The sequence below is a fragment of the Chondrus crispus genome, genomic scaffold, assembly GCF_000350225.1.
Source record: "Chondrus crispus Stackhouse genomic scaffold, scaffold_66, whole genome shotgun sequence".
Lineage (NCBI taxonomy): Eukaryota > Rhodophyta > Florideophyceae > Gigartinales > Gigartinaceae > Chondrus > Chondrus crispus.
In genome coordinates, this window is record NW_005178610.1 from 42,340 (window position 1) to 56,131 (window position 13,792).

General features: G+C 50.7%; 3 protein-coding genes; 2 read left to right on the top strand and 1 right to left on the bottom strand.

Moving 5' to 3' along the window:
* Window positions 1-1,039: 1,039 nt before the first annotated feature.
* Window positions 1,040-1,792, bottom strand: CHC_T00007204001 (hypothetical protein). XM_005710689.1 is given in 2 exon segments: window positions 1,040-1,174; window positions 1,175-1,792. The coding sequence occupies 1 exon segment, from the start codon at window positions 1,790-1,792 to the stop codon at window positions 1,175-1,177; it is 618 nt and encodes a 205-aa protein (XP_005710746.1). The 3' UTR covers window positions 1,040-1,174.
* A 1,813-nt stretch (window positions 1,793-3,605) lies between these two features.
* On the top strand, window positions 3,606-5,120 carry CHC_T00009083001 (Protein cbbX homolog, chloroplastic). XM_005710690.1 is given in 2 exon segments: window positions 3,606-4,700; window positions 4,701-5,120. The coding sequence occupies 1 exon segment, from the start codon at window positions 3,606-3,608 to the stop codon at window positions 4,698-4,700; it is 1,095 nt and encodes a 364-aa protein (XP_005710747.1). The 3' UTR covers window positions 4,701-5,120.
* Window positions 5,121-5,693: 573 nt separating this feature from the next.
* CHC_T00007205001 (hypothetical protein) lies at window positions 5,694-8,609 on the top strand. The gene has a single exon (XM_005710691.1). The coding sequence runs from the start codon at window positions 5,694-5,696 to the stop codon at window positions 8,607-8,609; it is 2,916 nt and encodes a 971-aa protein (XP_005710748.1).
* Window positions 8,610-13,792: the final 5,183 nt, after the last annotated feature.

Below are 13,792 nucleotides of genomic sequence, written 5' to 3' on the forward strand. Positions count from 1 at the left end.
GCCGACTCACAAGTCCTCCCCGACCGTCTAGTTCGAAGACTCGTGCTTTCCTACCTCCTACGTAACTGCTACTGCACGACAGCCCTTGCATTTGTCGCCTCCGATCCCGAAGTAGAGATCCAACAGAACGGCCACACACCCTCTACAAATTCACCCACTGACACGACCATGTCAGACGACGCCCCCGCCGAAAGTGAAGCACCGCTAATGCCCAGCATAACACCCGTCGAGCTCGAGCAACTCGACCAGCGCCGTGCCATGATGGATCGTATTCTCTCAGGCGACATCTGCGGCGGCATCGAACTAGCAGAATCCCTGCTCTCCTCCCCCTCATCTTCAGTTTCTAGCACTACTGTCAAAGACGCCTTCCCAAAGGTGTACTTGCGTCTTCTCTGCCAACACTTCGTCGAGCTCATGCGGCAACGAAAACCAATTGATGCCATATCTTTTGCGCGCCACAGCATAGCCCCTCTTGGAAAATCCATGCCGTCTGGCCTTCCATTGCTGCAAGACTACCTTCCGCTGCTAGCATACATGGACCCCGAAAAGTCCCCAATGTTTGAGCAGCTGGATACTAAGCACCGCGAATCTCTTGCCGAGGAGTTGAACGGCCATGTGTATGCTTACTTACATCATCACCCGAAGGAGAAGAAGCAGCCCATTGTACATCGGCAATCGGAGTTGGAGAGGCTGATGCGACAGCTGTCGTTGTTAATGAACAAGTTGCCTCCTAAGGAAGGGAAGGAGAAAGAGGAGGAGCGGCCGAAATGGACATTGGCGGACGCCCTCGAGGAGTCGAAGACGGAGCCGGAGTAGCGACACGTGATCATGGGGCGCTTGAATTCAAGATGCTTCCAGCGTGTAACCTCGAAAGAGGGTGTGTATGTGTATGTATTTTGTAAAAATCAGTTCAGTTCGAACCACAGTTGGGAACTGACTGTCGGCGATTAGTAAGGGAAGATTCCTTTGTGAAGGAGATGAAAGTAAACTTGATAACTTTTAGGCTCGATGGGGACGTTTTCTACAGCGAGTGAATTTGCTTGGTGCGTGGACTAAACAGTCCAGCACTGGATGAAAAAATGTTTATGTATACAGTCGCATAACGTCGCGCAACGTCCCGAGGGCGAAAAGAACGCGTTCACCGCTGTCCGCTATGCGCGTGGTTACGCCGCGCTCAACTGGATGCAATATCGATCAACGAATCCAGGGCATCCTTAACGTCGCCTAAATATATCTTCGGCACGTCGTAGTCGACCTTCGTGCCCAGAATCTGTCTATCCTCGCCAATGAACACGTTTGCATAAACGCTGGTATCTAACAATCGTATGGCGGACTGCAAGTCCTCTCTCAAGCCGACGATGGCGCCGCCCGCGTCCTGTGACGAAGCGTTCAGGAGCTGGTTGCACACGTCCTTGACGCCGACGACTGGGCGGGAAGCGAGGACGGTGCGCACGGAGTCCCACTTGGCCGCGGCGATCAGCGGGTCGATGTCGTCGACGCGCGCGCGTATTGATTGTAGAGAGGTGCGGGAGAGCGTGAGGCCGTCCGACGCGGCCATCGCGCGTTCTATGTGGGCGAAGGCAGATAGACCGAACGTCGCCCCGAAGAGACTGACGACGGCGCGACGGGTGTACGAGGGACCGGACCTGGAGGATGGCGACTTGGATGCGGGCGGAAATGGGGCGGCTTGGGTCATGTGTAGGGGCATTTGGGAGGCGCAGGTGCAGCCGGTGCGGAAAGTGGGGGGCAGGGAGGGGAGGAAGGAGGTAGTGAAGGCGGGGGCGGAGGTCATGGTGGGTGATGTGAGCAGGGTGTGATGAGGTCGGGGAAATGGTGGGAGGGCTTGTGGCGGAAAACGTCGCGAAGTGGAATGCAATCAGGGGTAGTCTTCACGTTTTACAAAGATGTTTAAGAGGCTTACCGCTACTTCAACGCGACCTTTTAACGTGCGTAATGCATAGAGGGATGCATCGCCGCAAAAGAGCTGAGCCGTGTGACTCGAGCAGATGATATCTGGGCTGGTGGCCACGGGGGCAGCTGGGGCCCGGGATATTGATCATACGACCCCCCAATCACGTCGCTCTGAATCTGAAACCATCCAATCGGCGTCCTCTATGCACCGCCACCACTCAGATTTTTACGAAATATCATCAAACCGCAGTACTCACCATGCAAAAGGGGGCCGTGATACCTCACAGCTCTCTCGGAGCAGGCCGTGATACCGAGATTCTAGGTGTAGTGCCGCCGGTGCTGCTAAACGTGAATGAGCTCTCGAGCATATGCTCCTCGGTCGAAACTTGGGGGCACTTGGACTTGAGGTGCGAAGATTTCTTAGCGTTTGCGGTGGGCGAGTTTGCACCAGGGTGAGCAGCAACGGCAATGGAGCTGTGTGTTGCGTAATACTGATACGTGCTGGTCAGGTGCGGGGGCATGGAGCGGTACAATAACTGGGTGCCCATGGAACAGACGAAAATAGCAACATGTTTCAGTTGTAGGACCCTTTCACATGTTCAGAGCTCTCTGCTGTCCTTCTGGCCTGTTCTAGTACTTGTGATTGATCTTGGCGAGAAGGCAGGGAAACATGAAGCTTATTCTTGTAATAGCTCCCGCGCGCATTCTTTCTTTCTGTCACGTTCTTTCAACAAGTCAGTATATCAGGCCACACTACACGTAACGCAACGGCCACATACTGTACCGCAGTATGAGTATGAGACAGGTTTTATTCGCGGTATGTCTCTGATTACTTGTTCACTCAAATGCTACTGTGGTGTCTCCCTTTTTTTGCACCACAGTCGCACTCTTCGATAGGCACACATGTAACCTACGAGCTGGGACACTGTATCAGCCCTAAAAGGGTTAGGGTGTAGACTACCGTTACACTTGCGCCCCATAAGGTTAAGCCTCAATTCACGTCATGCATGCTGGGTGCTGATGGACTGATGGAATGATTGCACAGGCTCCGTGAGGAAGGCAGATCACGTCGATGAGCGGTCTCGATCGCGACGCACGGCGTTGCGTAATGGGCCTGCCATCCCTTCGCTCCGCCCTCCGAGATCGCCGCCGGAAGATATGCACGCGCAATCCGCCAAGTGTTCCAATCCGCTCCCTCTATCGGATCCCGCAGGCCGAGATTCAGGGTGAATGGCCCAAAAACGCCTCCCACGGACATGCCTTGCTGCCGTGCACTCCTCCAACCGCCACGCGCCCTCCCAAACGGTTGGTGCGGCGCCTCTTAATGGGCCCCGCGCCCACTCCCGCCCCTCCAAAGGCATACCGGTTTCTCCCCACGCCCCTCTGCCAACCCCGTTCGCCCAAGTGGAGGAAATCGTTCCACAACTCTACGGCAATGCGACCTCCCCCCGCCGAGGTCGTACACAACCTCGCGCACAACGTAACCACGCAGGCCACCCTGCTCCACAGTGAGCATATCTCCCACCCCGCCCATCCGCCCCGCCGTCGTACCAGACTTTCGGACTTTCCCCCTCGGCACCGCTTCGCCGCCCCACACCATGGCTTTCGTCAACGTCGCCGCCACGTCCTTCCTGAGCGCATCCGTCGCGCCGCGCGTCGCCGTCTCCCCGCGCCGGCCCGCCCGCGGCGTCCGCATGCAGCAGGACGCGGGCGACGACGGCTACGAGGTCCCCGTCACGCGCCGCCTCTCCGATGCCCTCAAAGAGAAGGACGTCGAGGCCCGCAAGAACCGCGAAGAGGCCGAGCGCCGCCTCCGCGAGAAGGAGGAGAAGCGCATGGCACGCCAGCGCAAGATCGATGCCCTAGATGCCATCCCGGACGACTTGGAGGTCGGCTCGGTCAATCAGCATATGTATGAGGCGGGCGTGCAGGAGGAACTCGATATGCTCGATCATGACTTGGTGGGGCTCAAGCCCGTCAAGACCAGGGTTGCTGAGATTGCTGCCCTGCTGATTGTGGATAAGCTCCGCAAGAGTCTTGGCTTGGAGACCGCAGTTCCGAGTTTGCATATGTCGTTCACGGGCGCCCCGGGAACTGGAAAGACCACTGTCGCGATGCGTATGGGGCAGCTGCTCAACAAGATGGGGTACTGCCGTTCCGGTCATTTGACTGTCGCGACGAGGGACGATTTGGTGGGGCAGTATGTGGGGCATACAGCGCCGAAGACGAAGGAAGTTGTGAAGAAGGCGTTCGGGGGCGTCTTGCTGGTCGATGAAGCCTACTATTTGTACAATGCTGCTAATGACAAAGATTATGGTCAGGAGTCGATTGAGATTCTCCTCAATGTCATGGAGACTCAGAAGGAAGATCTCATTGTCGTTCTGGCAGGATACGAGGACAGGATGGACAAGTTCTATGGTTACAATCCTGGTATGAGCAGCCGAATCGGAAATCACATTCAGTTCCCGAACTATTCGGCGGATGAGCTGGTGAAGATTGCCGAGTTCATGACGAGGGACCTCGAGTACGAGTTCGCGGATGGAGCGCCAGATAAGTTTAGGACGTACGTTGAGAAGAGAATGTCCATGCCTTACTTTTCCAACGCCAGAACCGTGCGAAACGCAGTCGACAGGGCTCGCATGCGCGCATCCATTCGGCTGTTCAACAGAGCCATGGGCAAAGAGGGCAACGGTATGATTTCCAAGAAGGACTTGAAGCTCATCCTGCCAGAAGATCTGGTGTCGGCTGATGAATTGGCGGCCCGTGGTGCGACAGCTATTGTCGAATAAGAGTTTTTAAAAGGTATTTTGTTGTCCCAGTGAAGGAGTGAGTCGTTGAGTAGGATAGGCGGAGAGGTGCTTTTGTTTGGGGGTTGTTGAGCAGGACTGAGGTGGATTTTCTCTTGACAAGGTGAAGTCGGTTTCTGAGTTGTAGGGACGATTTTTTGGAGTCGCTTGTACAAGGTCAAGTGTGCCCGTTGCTTTAAAGTTTTGCCCAGATGAAAATCGCAAACCCGATAGGGTTGACATGCCACGATCAGCGAGGCGAATTCTTCTGTTCTTGAGCTTCGAGACGCGGTCTAATAGTTGCGCCTTAAGTACCCATGGTACGGCATAATCTTTATGCAAGTTGTAAACACACAGCGAGCTTGCAAAGAAGGGTGTACTTGTACACTCGCGGCGATGTTGCGCTCCCGAGCTCTCCTGCTACTTTGTACAAATGGCACACGTGTAAGTTTAGAGAAGATTTCCCATGTGTGGATCCTGAACGGGCCCACATTTTCCCGCCAAAAAAGACGAAATGGCAGCGACAAGCTCCTACTGCCGGACCGCAGCAGCCTCCAGTGCGCTTGCTTTATCGATATACAAACCCAAGGGAGACAGCCGCAGCACTATCCGCGTCAACAAAAACTCTGTGCCGCTTCCCGTCGTCACCGACACGCTTCTTTTGGAGTCTCCCCTTTCCCCAACATGAAGCAACCGGCTGCCAAGAAGCAGAAGACGGAGCAAGAGTCGCCCGAGCACGACCCAATGGACGACCTTGACGACCACCATCCCATACCTGAAGACGAAGACGACCAGCCTGCCGAAGAAACGCAGCTGCAACCTCCGCCACTAGCTGTCGCCGACCTCGAGGGAACGTCTGTCTTCCTGAAGGAGCGCGATGAATGGCGCAGACCATCCATAGATGTCGCCACAAACTCAGAGGAGCCCCTTGTTGTCATGCAGGTGGACGCCTCCCTGGCAAACGTCCAGGACAAGAATGGTGCTGCTGTCATTTACATGTTTGGTTTGACCGAGGGCGGGAGCTCCGTGCTTGTCAGGGTGCACCATTTCTATCACTACTTCTACTTGCCCGTGACCGATGGGATTCAGCCTGAGGCCCTGGCTGAAGCCATCAATCGCCGATTGTGGAATGACAAGACAGTTCCGAGGGACAGGACTGTTGTGACGAATGTTGAGATTACTACAAAGCGCAGTATCATGTATTTTATTCCTGGCGACCCGGAGGTCAAGTTTTATAAGATCACACTTCTCAACCCAAGGCACACGAAGGATGTCGCTAGAATTCTGCAGCGAGGAGGTTTATCGGTAAAGAAACCTAATGATGTAACTGCTAAGTTGCCTGAGCTGCCTACTTTTGAGAGCACATTGGATTACTTGTTGCGCTTTATGATTGAGGTTGGTCTCGTGGGATGTTCGTGGCTCACCTTGCCGGCTGGAAAGTATACTATTACGGAGCATAAGAAGTCTCTGTTGCAAGTGGAAATAGATGTCCATGCGAACGACATCATCGCACACAACCCCGAAGGAAAATGGCTGAGAACAGCCCCCTTACGTCGCTTGTCCTTTGACATTGAATGCGCCGGGCGAAAAGGGATCTTCCCTGAACCGGAACATGACAAAGTCATTCAAATCGCGAATTACGTCTGGGATCACGGCCACAAGAAACCAATTGCACAGGTTGTGTTCACTCTTAAGAGCTGTGCGGCAATTGTTGGGGCGGATGTTGTTTCCTATGAAAACGAGGAAGAGCTTTTGTCTGCATGGGCACGATTCGTCCGGCTTACGGACCCAGATATCCTCACAGGATACAATATAGTCAACTTTGATCTTCCGTACCTCCTCGATCGCGCAGCGCAACTCAAAGTGGCTGATTTTCCCCTCCTTGGTCGAATGATCGGCCAGCCAACGACCATGAGAAAAACGAGGATGAGCTCCTCTGCTTTCGGGACACATGAATCTCATGCCTTTTCAATGCATGGCCGCGTTATTTTTGACATGCTTCAACTGATCACAAGAGAATACAAACTGAGATCCTATTCTTTGAATTCTGTATCTGCCGAGTTTCTAGGCCAGCAAAAAGAAGATGTTCACTACAGTATCATTGGAGACCTCCAAAGAGGTGATGAACAAACTCGACGGAGGCTTGCCGTTTACTGTCTAAAGGATGCGCTGTTACCTGTGAGACTCATGGACAAATTGATGTCACTGACTAACTACATGGAAATGGCTCGTGTCACTGGCATTCCGTTGGGCTGGCTTGTCTCGAGAGGCCACATGATCAAAGTTGTAAGTTTGTTGCATCGTAAGAGTCACCTTGTAGACCTTCTCATTCCTGATATTAAGCGTTCGGGCCCTGAAGGGGGAGGTGGCGATGGACCGCAGTTTGAAGGAGCTACCGTCATTAAGCCAGAGAAGGGATACTACAAGGACCCGATCGCCACTCTTGATTTTGCGTCCCTGTATCCTTCAATCATTATGGCTCACAACCTGTGCTACAGCACGCTTGTTCGACCAGTCCACCTAGCTCATATGAAGCCAGAGGACTTATCGAAGAGCCCATCTGGGGCATCATTTGTGAAGAGGTCAGTGAAGAAAGGCATTCTGACGAAAATATTAGAAGAATTATTGGCTGCACGGAAGCAAGCTAAAAAAGACCTCAAAGCTGCGAAGGACCCTTTCCTACAGTCAGTTTTGAATGGGAGACAGCTCGCTTTGAAGATTTCCGCGAACGCTGTCTACGGTTTCACAGGTGCATCTGTCGGAAAGCTGCCATGTATGGACATTTCAGCTTCAACCACAGCTTACGGTCGCCAAATGATTGACAACACCAGGTTGGAAGTTGAAAAACGTTACAAGGGAGCGACTGTCATTTATGGTGATACGGATTCTGTAATGATTAAATTTGGTAATGGCAAGTCTTTGGAAGAATGTATGCGACTTGGTGAAGAAGCAGCGGAAGCAATATCGTCTATCTTTCCAAAACCCGTCAAACTTGAGTTTGAAAAATGTTACTATCCGTACCTACTGATAAGTAAGAAACGATATGCTGGACTGCTGTGGACAAATACCGAAAAGTACGACAAGATGGACTGCAAAGGAATTGAAGCTGTAAGACGTGATAATTGCAGGCTTGTCGCAAATGTCATTTCTTCAGTTCTTGAGTTTCTTCTCAAGAAGAGGGATCTTCAACAAGCAATTTCTATGGTGAAGAAGGTGATATCTGACTTGCTGCAAAATAAGATTGATGTATCTCTTCTTGTCGTATCGAAGTCGTTGACAAAGACAGACTACGAGAACAAACAAGCTCACGTTGTTCTAGCCGAGAAACTGCGCAAGAGGGATCCTGGAACTGCTCCAGCTATCGGTGATCGTGTCCCTTACGTTATTACGAAGGGAAGGAAAAACGAACCTGCATACTCACGAGCTGAGGATCCGTTGTACGTTTTAGAGAGGAATATCCCCATTGACAATAATTACTACCTCGAGAATATGCTTCGCAAGCCCCTGGAAAGAATCTTTGAGCCTGTAATGAAAAGTTCCGTGAACTCTTTGTTTGTTGGTGAGCATACCCGCACGATATCCGTGGTAACACCGAAGAAAGGCGGAATGGCGAAGTATACAAAGGTGCGCCTTAAATGTTTGGGGTGCAAAGCACCCATCAACGAAGGCGCGCTGTGTGCTTACTGTGTACCTAAAGAAGCAGAGCACTACACAAAGAACTTGAACACCATGGTCAAACTCGAAAAGGCTTATTCCTCTTTGTGGACTGAATGCCAGCGATGTATGGGCGACATTTGTCATGATGTTCTGTGTAGCAACGGAGACTGCCCAATATTTTATCGGCGGCGAAAAGCACAAATTGATCTCAATGCTGCAAGCGAAAAGGTCTCGCGCTTTGGGCTTGACTGGTGACGATACTTGTTTGGTGCAAGTTTGAGTAGTGTACAGAAGGCACCCTCCCAAGGATAAAGCATTTATTTCGGTATCTCGTACTCCGCAAGGCACATTTGGATGTGCTTCGTTCTGCCCATCGTTAACTGACATACGTAGATTTTTTTTTGTAGGCAAGCAGAAGTATTTAAGTCGTCCGCGAACTATCTTCGGTAATTCCGAAAGCGTATGGATCGTCTGCTGGGCCAAAGCCGTATTGCATGAAAGCTTCAGGACCCGGTGGAGCCGAGCCACCCATTTCGGCATTATCGCCCTCATCCTCTTCAAGTGTCGGATCTGATACGGCACTAGCAGCAGGTTCTGCCGAAGGCGACGGGCTAGCGGACGGAAATGGACTGAAAGAAGCGGTAGGCAATGGTGATGGCGACGCGGAAGGCAATGCAGTTACTGGAACGGGCCCGGACGGCGCGGGTCCCAACGAATCATCCTCGAAATTACTGTTCGAGCGTTTGGACATGGATGCGCGTTTGGTCATTGCCGACTCTCCTACTTTGCATTCGGTTTCCATGAGAGGCATGATGAAATTTGATACATTCACGCTTCTGGCGGTGACAAGCGTGTCATATAATCGATCTCGAACCTGCCTTGGTTCAGCTTGCATCCAGGGATTCTCCGCGAGAACAAGAGCGGAAATACCAACGATATGTGGAGTGGCCATACTGGTACCATTCATAGCTTCGTAGTCTGATTTCGAGTCGATACCGGCGCTAACAATCTGATGTCCAGGCGCGATAAGTTCAACGCATGGGCCAATATTACTATCAGTTTCGATGTTGTCTTTTTTCGTGCTAGCCGCTACAGTGAGCGCTTGTTCCGCCTTTGAAGGACTGAACAAACATGAATTGACGGCCGCATTTCCAGCAGATACGACAAAGACGATACCTCTCGACGATGCAGCATGCACCATTTCATCCAAAGGCGAAATTGAAGTGCCGGTAAGAGCAGAGTAGCTCAAATTGACAACAAACGGAACCGAAGAATTAGCGAACTTCTGCTCAATAACGTACTCAACGGCACTGATGGTATCAGTAGCAGCCCCGTTGCCATGTTTGTCGAATGCTTTGATACAAATGATATCCGCATTTCGTGCAATACCAACATTAGCACCAGCAATTACTCCCGCAATGTGACTTCCATGCCCGTGATCATCAATGCCATTTTCGAATGTGCTGCCAGGAGCCGGCATAGTGGAGATACTTGCATTCAAAAACTCGTTGTGGTTGATTCGGCATCCAGTGTCTATCACGAATACTCTAACCCCTGCCCCCTTCTTCGGGTAACATGAAAAATCAACGGGTTTGTTGTCCAGGGGGGAGTAGTCCTCATCTATTCGGTCGAGCCCCCAGTTATAGGGCAACAGTCCTTCTTCGGGTTTCGAAGTCATCCTGACTAGCGGCTTACGAAACATCGGTGTCTCTGGTCCCCCGTCGTCATCAGCATTTTTGACTCCTGAAGTAGACGGTGCAGTGGTCAATAATGCATCTGGTGTGGAGTTCGACACTCCAGTAAGTTGCTTCAGTTTATCATTGATAAGAATTGCATCCTTGGGAGTCCTCACAATACCGCAGCGCACTTTGAGCATATGAAGTTGTGGGAAAAACCGCAGCACCTGACATCTGGCGCTTTTTCCGTAGAAACGAAGGTTGCGAACTTGGCGAGTAACAACTTTGTGACTAGCATGTGGACTTAGTGTTAAAACAAACCGTTTTTGGACTTCGGAATCAGTTACATTCGGACTGCTCCCCGTCTGTTTTGCTTTCCCACCCTTTCTATTGCCACTTGGTCTGTTTGCGGTCGTCTTAGTCTGCGGGTTAGTCGGTGGTCTCTGAGGCCTCTCCTTGTTCTGTTTTTGCTTGCTTTGTCGCTGTTTCTTTCGCGGTTGCCCACGCCATATCTTTTTGCCCGGTTTGTTGTTCTTATGAATGGCTTTTTTTCGTTTTCCCTTAGCTTGTTGCTTCCATTTTTCAGCGGCAACTATAGGGACAATAATACCCAGCACTGCCACAAGCAACAATATCAAGGCAGAAAAACGTAGACGCATTTGTTGTTCGAAAAGGAAAAGCGACAAGGGAGGCACTCCCGTTTCTGGGAAGCACTTCAAAAAAAGGAAAAGTTATTCCGTTGATACTGGATAGACAAGGTCATGAGCGTGTGCGAAGAACACTGTATCCAAAGGCGAGAGGTACGAGACTTCGAATGTATGCAGAACTCAAACCAGAAGCCTTGGGCCAAATAGCATTTTGCACAGGCCCAATTCCAGAGCACGCAGAAATGGTTCATGTCACCGTTACAACAAGCTAATTTTGAAGCTGGCCTCTGGCCTGGAGAAATGCGTTGTAAAGGAGTTGCTGGGTCCCTGGGATTGAGTGGTCCCTTCTACCTGCTATAAACATAAGAAAATGCAGTGAAAACTGGGCTTCATGCATTGGAATGACAAAACATTCTCCTTTGGCTTACAGCTCTGACCGACGTCATCTCATTTCCCTCATCAAGAATTGCAGCAGAAGTGAAGTAGTTCGTGCGATTGCCGGAGGGACAATTTACCTATGAGACAAAAATCAATAAGAAGGGTGCAGTACTTTTTAAGAAAGACCTGCATAACTTATGTGTGTTCCGAGTTCCAAATTATAATCTTTATTGGCTTTTTTTACATGATCTATAACTCCTTTGTGCGCGTTTTCTTTGCCATTGCGTTTAGGGTATGAACAAACCCTCTCTTATAAACAACGACGATAACTTCTGTCCAAAAGATCAATGATTTTAGATGGAAAGCACGGCCTATTGCTAGAGAAGATGGCGATATTGGGACCAGGGTCCCAAGTTATCACCATCTTGGGTTGCATAGCAAGAAATTGACAACCTTTGTTAGAAATGATATCCAGCATGTTGCACCGTCTTAGGAACGAAGTAAATCCAGTTCTGAATGTGCTCAGCGGCTATCGCATTCACAAGGGTAGTGTCGGAGCGATGTGCACGTGGAAGAATTGCGCTCTCCGGAAATGGCCTTGATAGTTTTCCATTTGCATTCATTCTTGTCGGAAAAGTTTTTGCTGGGCGGCCGAAAACTTTTCCGCGGTACGCTTGGCCCTGAAGTTCATTGAGACTGTTAATGCCGTCCCGAAAAACGTGCAAAGGATGCTTGTTTCTATAATTGTCCGTACTCTAGAGAGAGGGCCCAGGGTCAAAATCTTTCATACAGTTTAGCAGTAAAATTTTCTCTCAGGCCTGTCTCTTTGAAGGAACTATTTCTACAGTGTGGGCCCCAATACTGTACTGAGAAGCATAGTCTTCTGTAAGAAGGCGCGTTGTACGGCCCATACGCGCACATACAGTTCTACGGTTGAAGGACAACTTTTCTGCACGCACTGCTCTGTTCGCGAAACATAAACAGGGAACTGTGAAAGGTTCAGAACATGTAAAAATTGTTGGATGTCGCTTGTACAGAACCGTTCTCACCGGCTCAATTTGGGTACGTTTAGAATTTGGGAGAATTACCACACCGGGGACATCTATGAAGATTTAGGCCGAACAGTGGACATCGTTTGGACGGTTAAGCAAAATAGTAGACACATTTTAACAATGCGTCGTCGTAGACATAGCTTGAAAAGAAAACGAGATGATGCACAAAGTACTACTGCGAATACGGCGACATTTTCTTTCAGGTAGAATGCACAATGGTCGACAGTTGGGCTATAATTGCAAACGAGTGGACGGTCTGCAGCAAAATGCTGTTCGATGAGACACAATCTTGGGCAATTGAAGAAGGTTGACATAATTTGACATATAATGTTCTCTGGTGGACACAACCTGATCAAAAATAGTTATCAATGGACACCTCACTGGAAATGCAGAACTGTTGACATCCAAAGAGAAATTCTGCAGATCGGTGAACATTCAGATCAAATCTGTGCGCAAAACGACCGTCAGTCATCCTAGCAGGAGAGCGATCATCATAGCTGGTACTGTGAAGATACAACTCTGCCAAGCTCCGGTTCTATTTGTACTACAACACAGTCTGACCCGTCGTTCCCTGTTAATGCGCGCCATTGTGCCGCGGCAACTCAGTCCCGCCGAGGCAACGGCACTACCCCGAGACGACATCAATGTGCCACGGCGACTCCACGGCGCCCCGATGGTATCATCGCGCCCCACAGCCGTCTTCGCGCCACCCTTGCCTCGCTCATGCACCGTCGTATGTCATAGAATCGGGGAGATGATCGCCGCTCTCGCTCCCCGATTCTGCTCGCCAGCTCGCTTGAGCTTAGCGGTGACTAATCGGATGAAGACTGCGAAGCCGTCGGGCCTAACGTCACCAGCCCTGTCACAGTGCGAAGGCGACGCGATTGGGCACGCCGGGATCGATCAACGGTTCTCCCATGGACGATTTCGCCGCCGCTGGAAGAAGGCCTTTCTATTGCCATGCCGATGAACGGTGAGGATGCCATCGGTACTGGGCATTGCTTCACTCTCGGCATGAATCGCGGCTGTAACTTCTCTGCCGATTGTATCTATTTGACGAGTCGGCGTGCTCTTCACGCTGGCGGTGGAACACACTCCTCAGTGGGCAATTGACAACTCGTAGAAAGGTCGTCTGATCTTACCGCTCATTATCAATTCTCAAGTGAAGATGCTGGGATACAGAAGAGAACGAACTTGATGATACCCAAGTCCATCAGTTCCTGATGCTATTTATGCTCGCAAGTCCTGCGTTGAAGGGACTTAGACGCTCACCGAGACCTTTCGCACGAAAGCCACAGCTTCTACAGTATAACCCCCCTATAGGAATGGGTCGGTGGAATCTAGTCATATTCATAGTGAGGGGTGTATCCGTCGAAGAGGTACACTTTTCAAATATTTTACACGTGTAGCCTTGCCCCAAAAGGACGTTATTTTCGTCTGAATGGCGCTATCCTGCTGATCACGCCTTATCTCGCGCTGAACACGAGAAATACCTCCTGTAGTGTGAGCATAGCCTCCATACTGCTCCATAATAAGCCTTGCAGTAGCAAGGATGCGCAGCTGCTCCCCGACGGGAAGGCAAACTTGGAGGGGTTTGACCTTCTATATCTTCATTCTCGCCTGTATCTGTCATTCCATTAAGAACAAACCCAATGATTTCATCATCTGTGACCTCCGCCGTTGCA

Bases quoted from the DNA above. Each gene is read 5' to 3' on its own strand.
- CHC_T00009083001 (XM_005710690.1), top strand. From the start codon at position 3,606: ATGCAGCAGGACGCGGGCGACGACGGCTACGAGGTCCCCGTCACGCGC.
- CHC_T00007205001 (XM_005710691.1), top strand. From the start codon at position 5,694: ATGTTTGGTTTGACCGAGGGCGGGAGCTCCGTGCTTGTCAGGGTGCAC.
- CHC_T00007204001 (XM_005710689.1), bottom strand. From the start codon at position 1,792: ATGACCTCCGCCCCCGCCTTCACTACCTCCTTCCTCCCCTCCCTGCCC.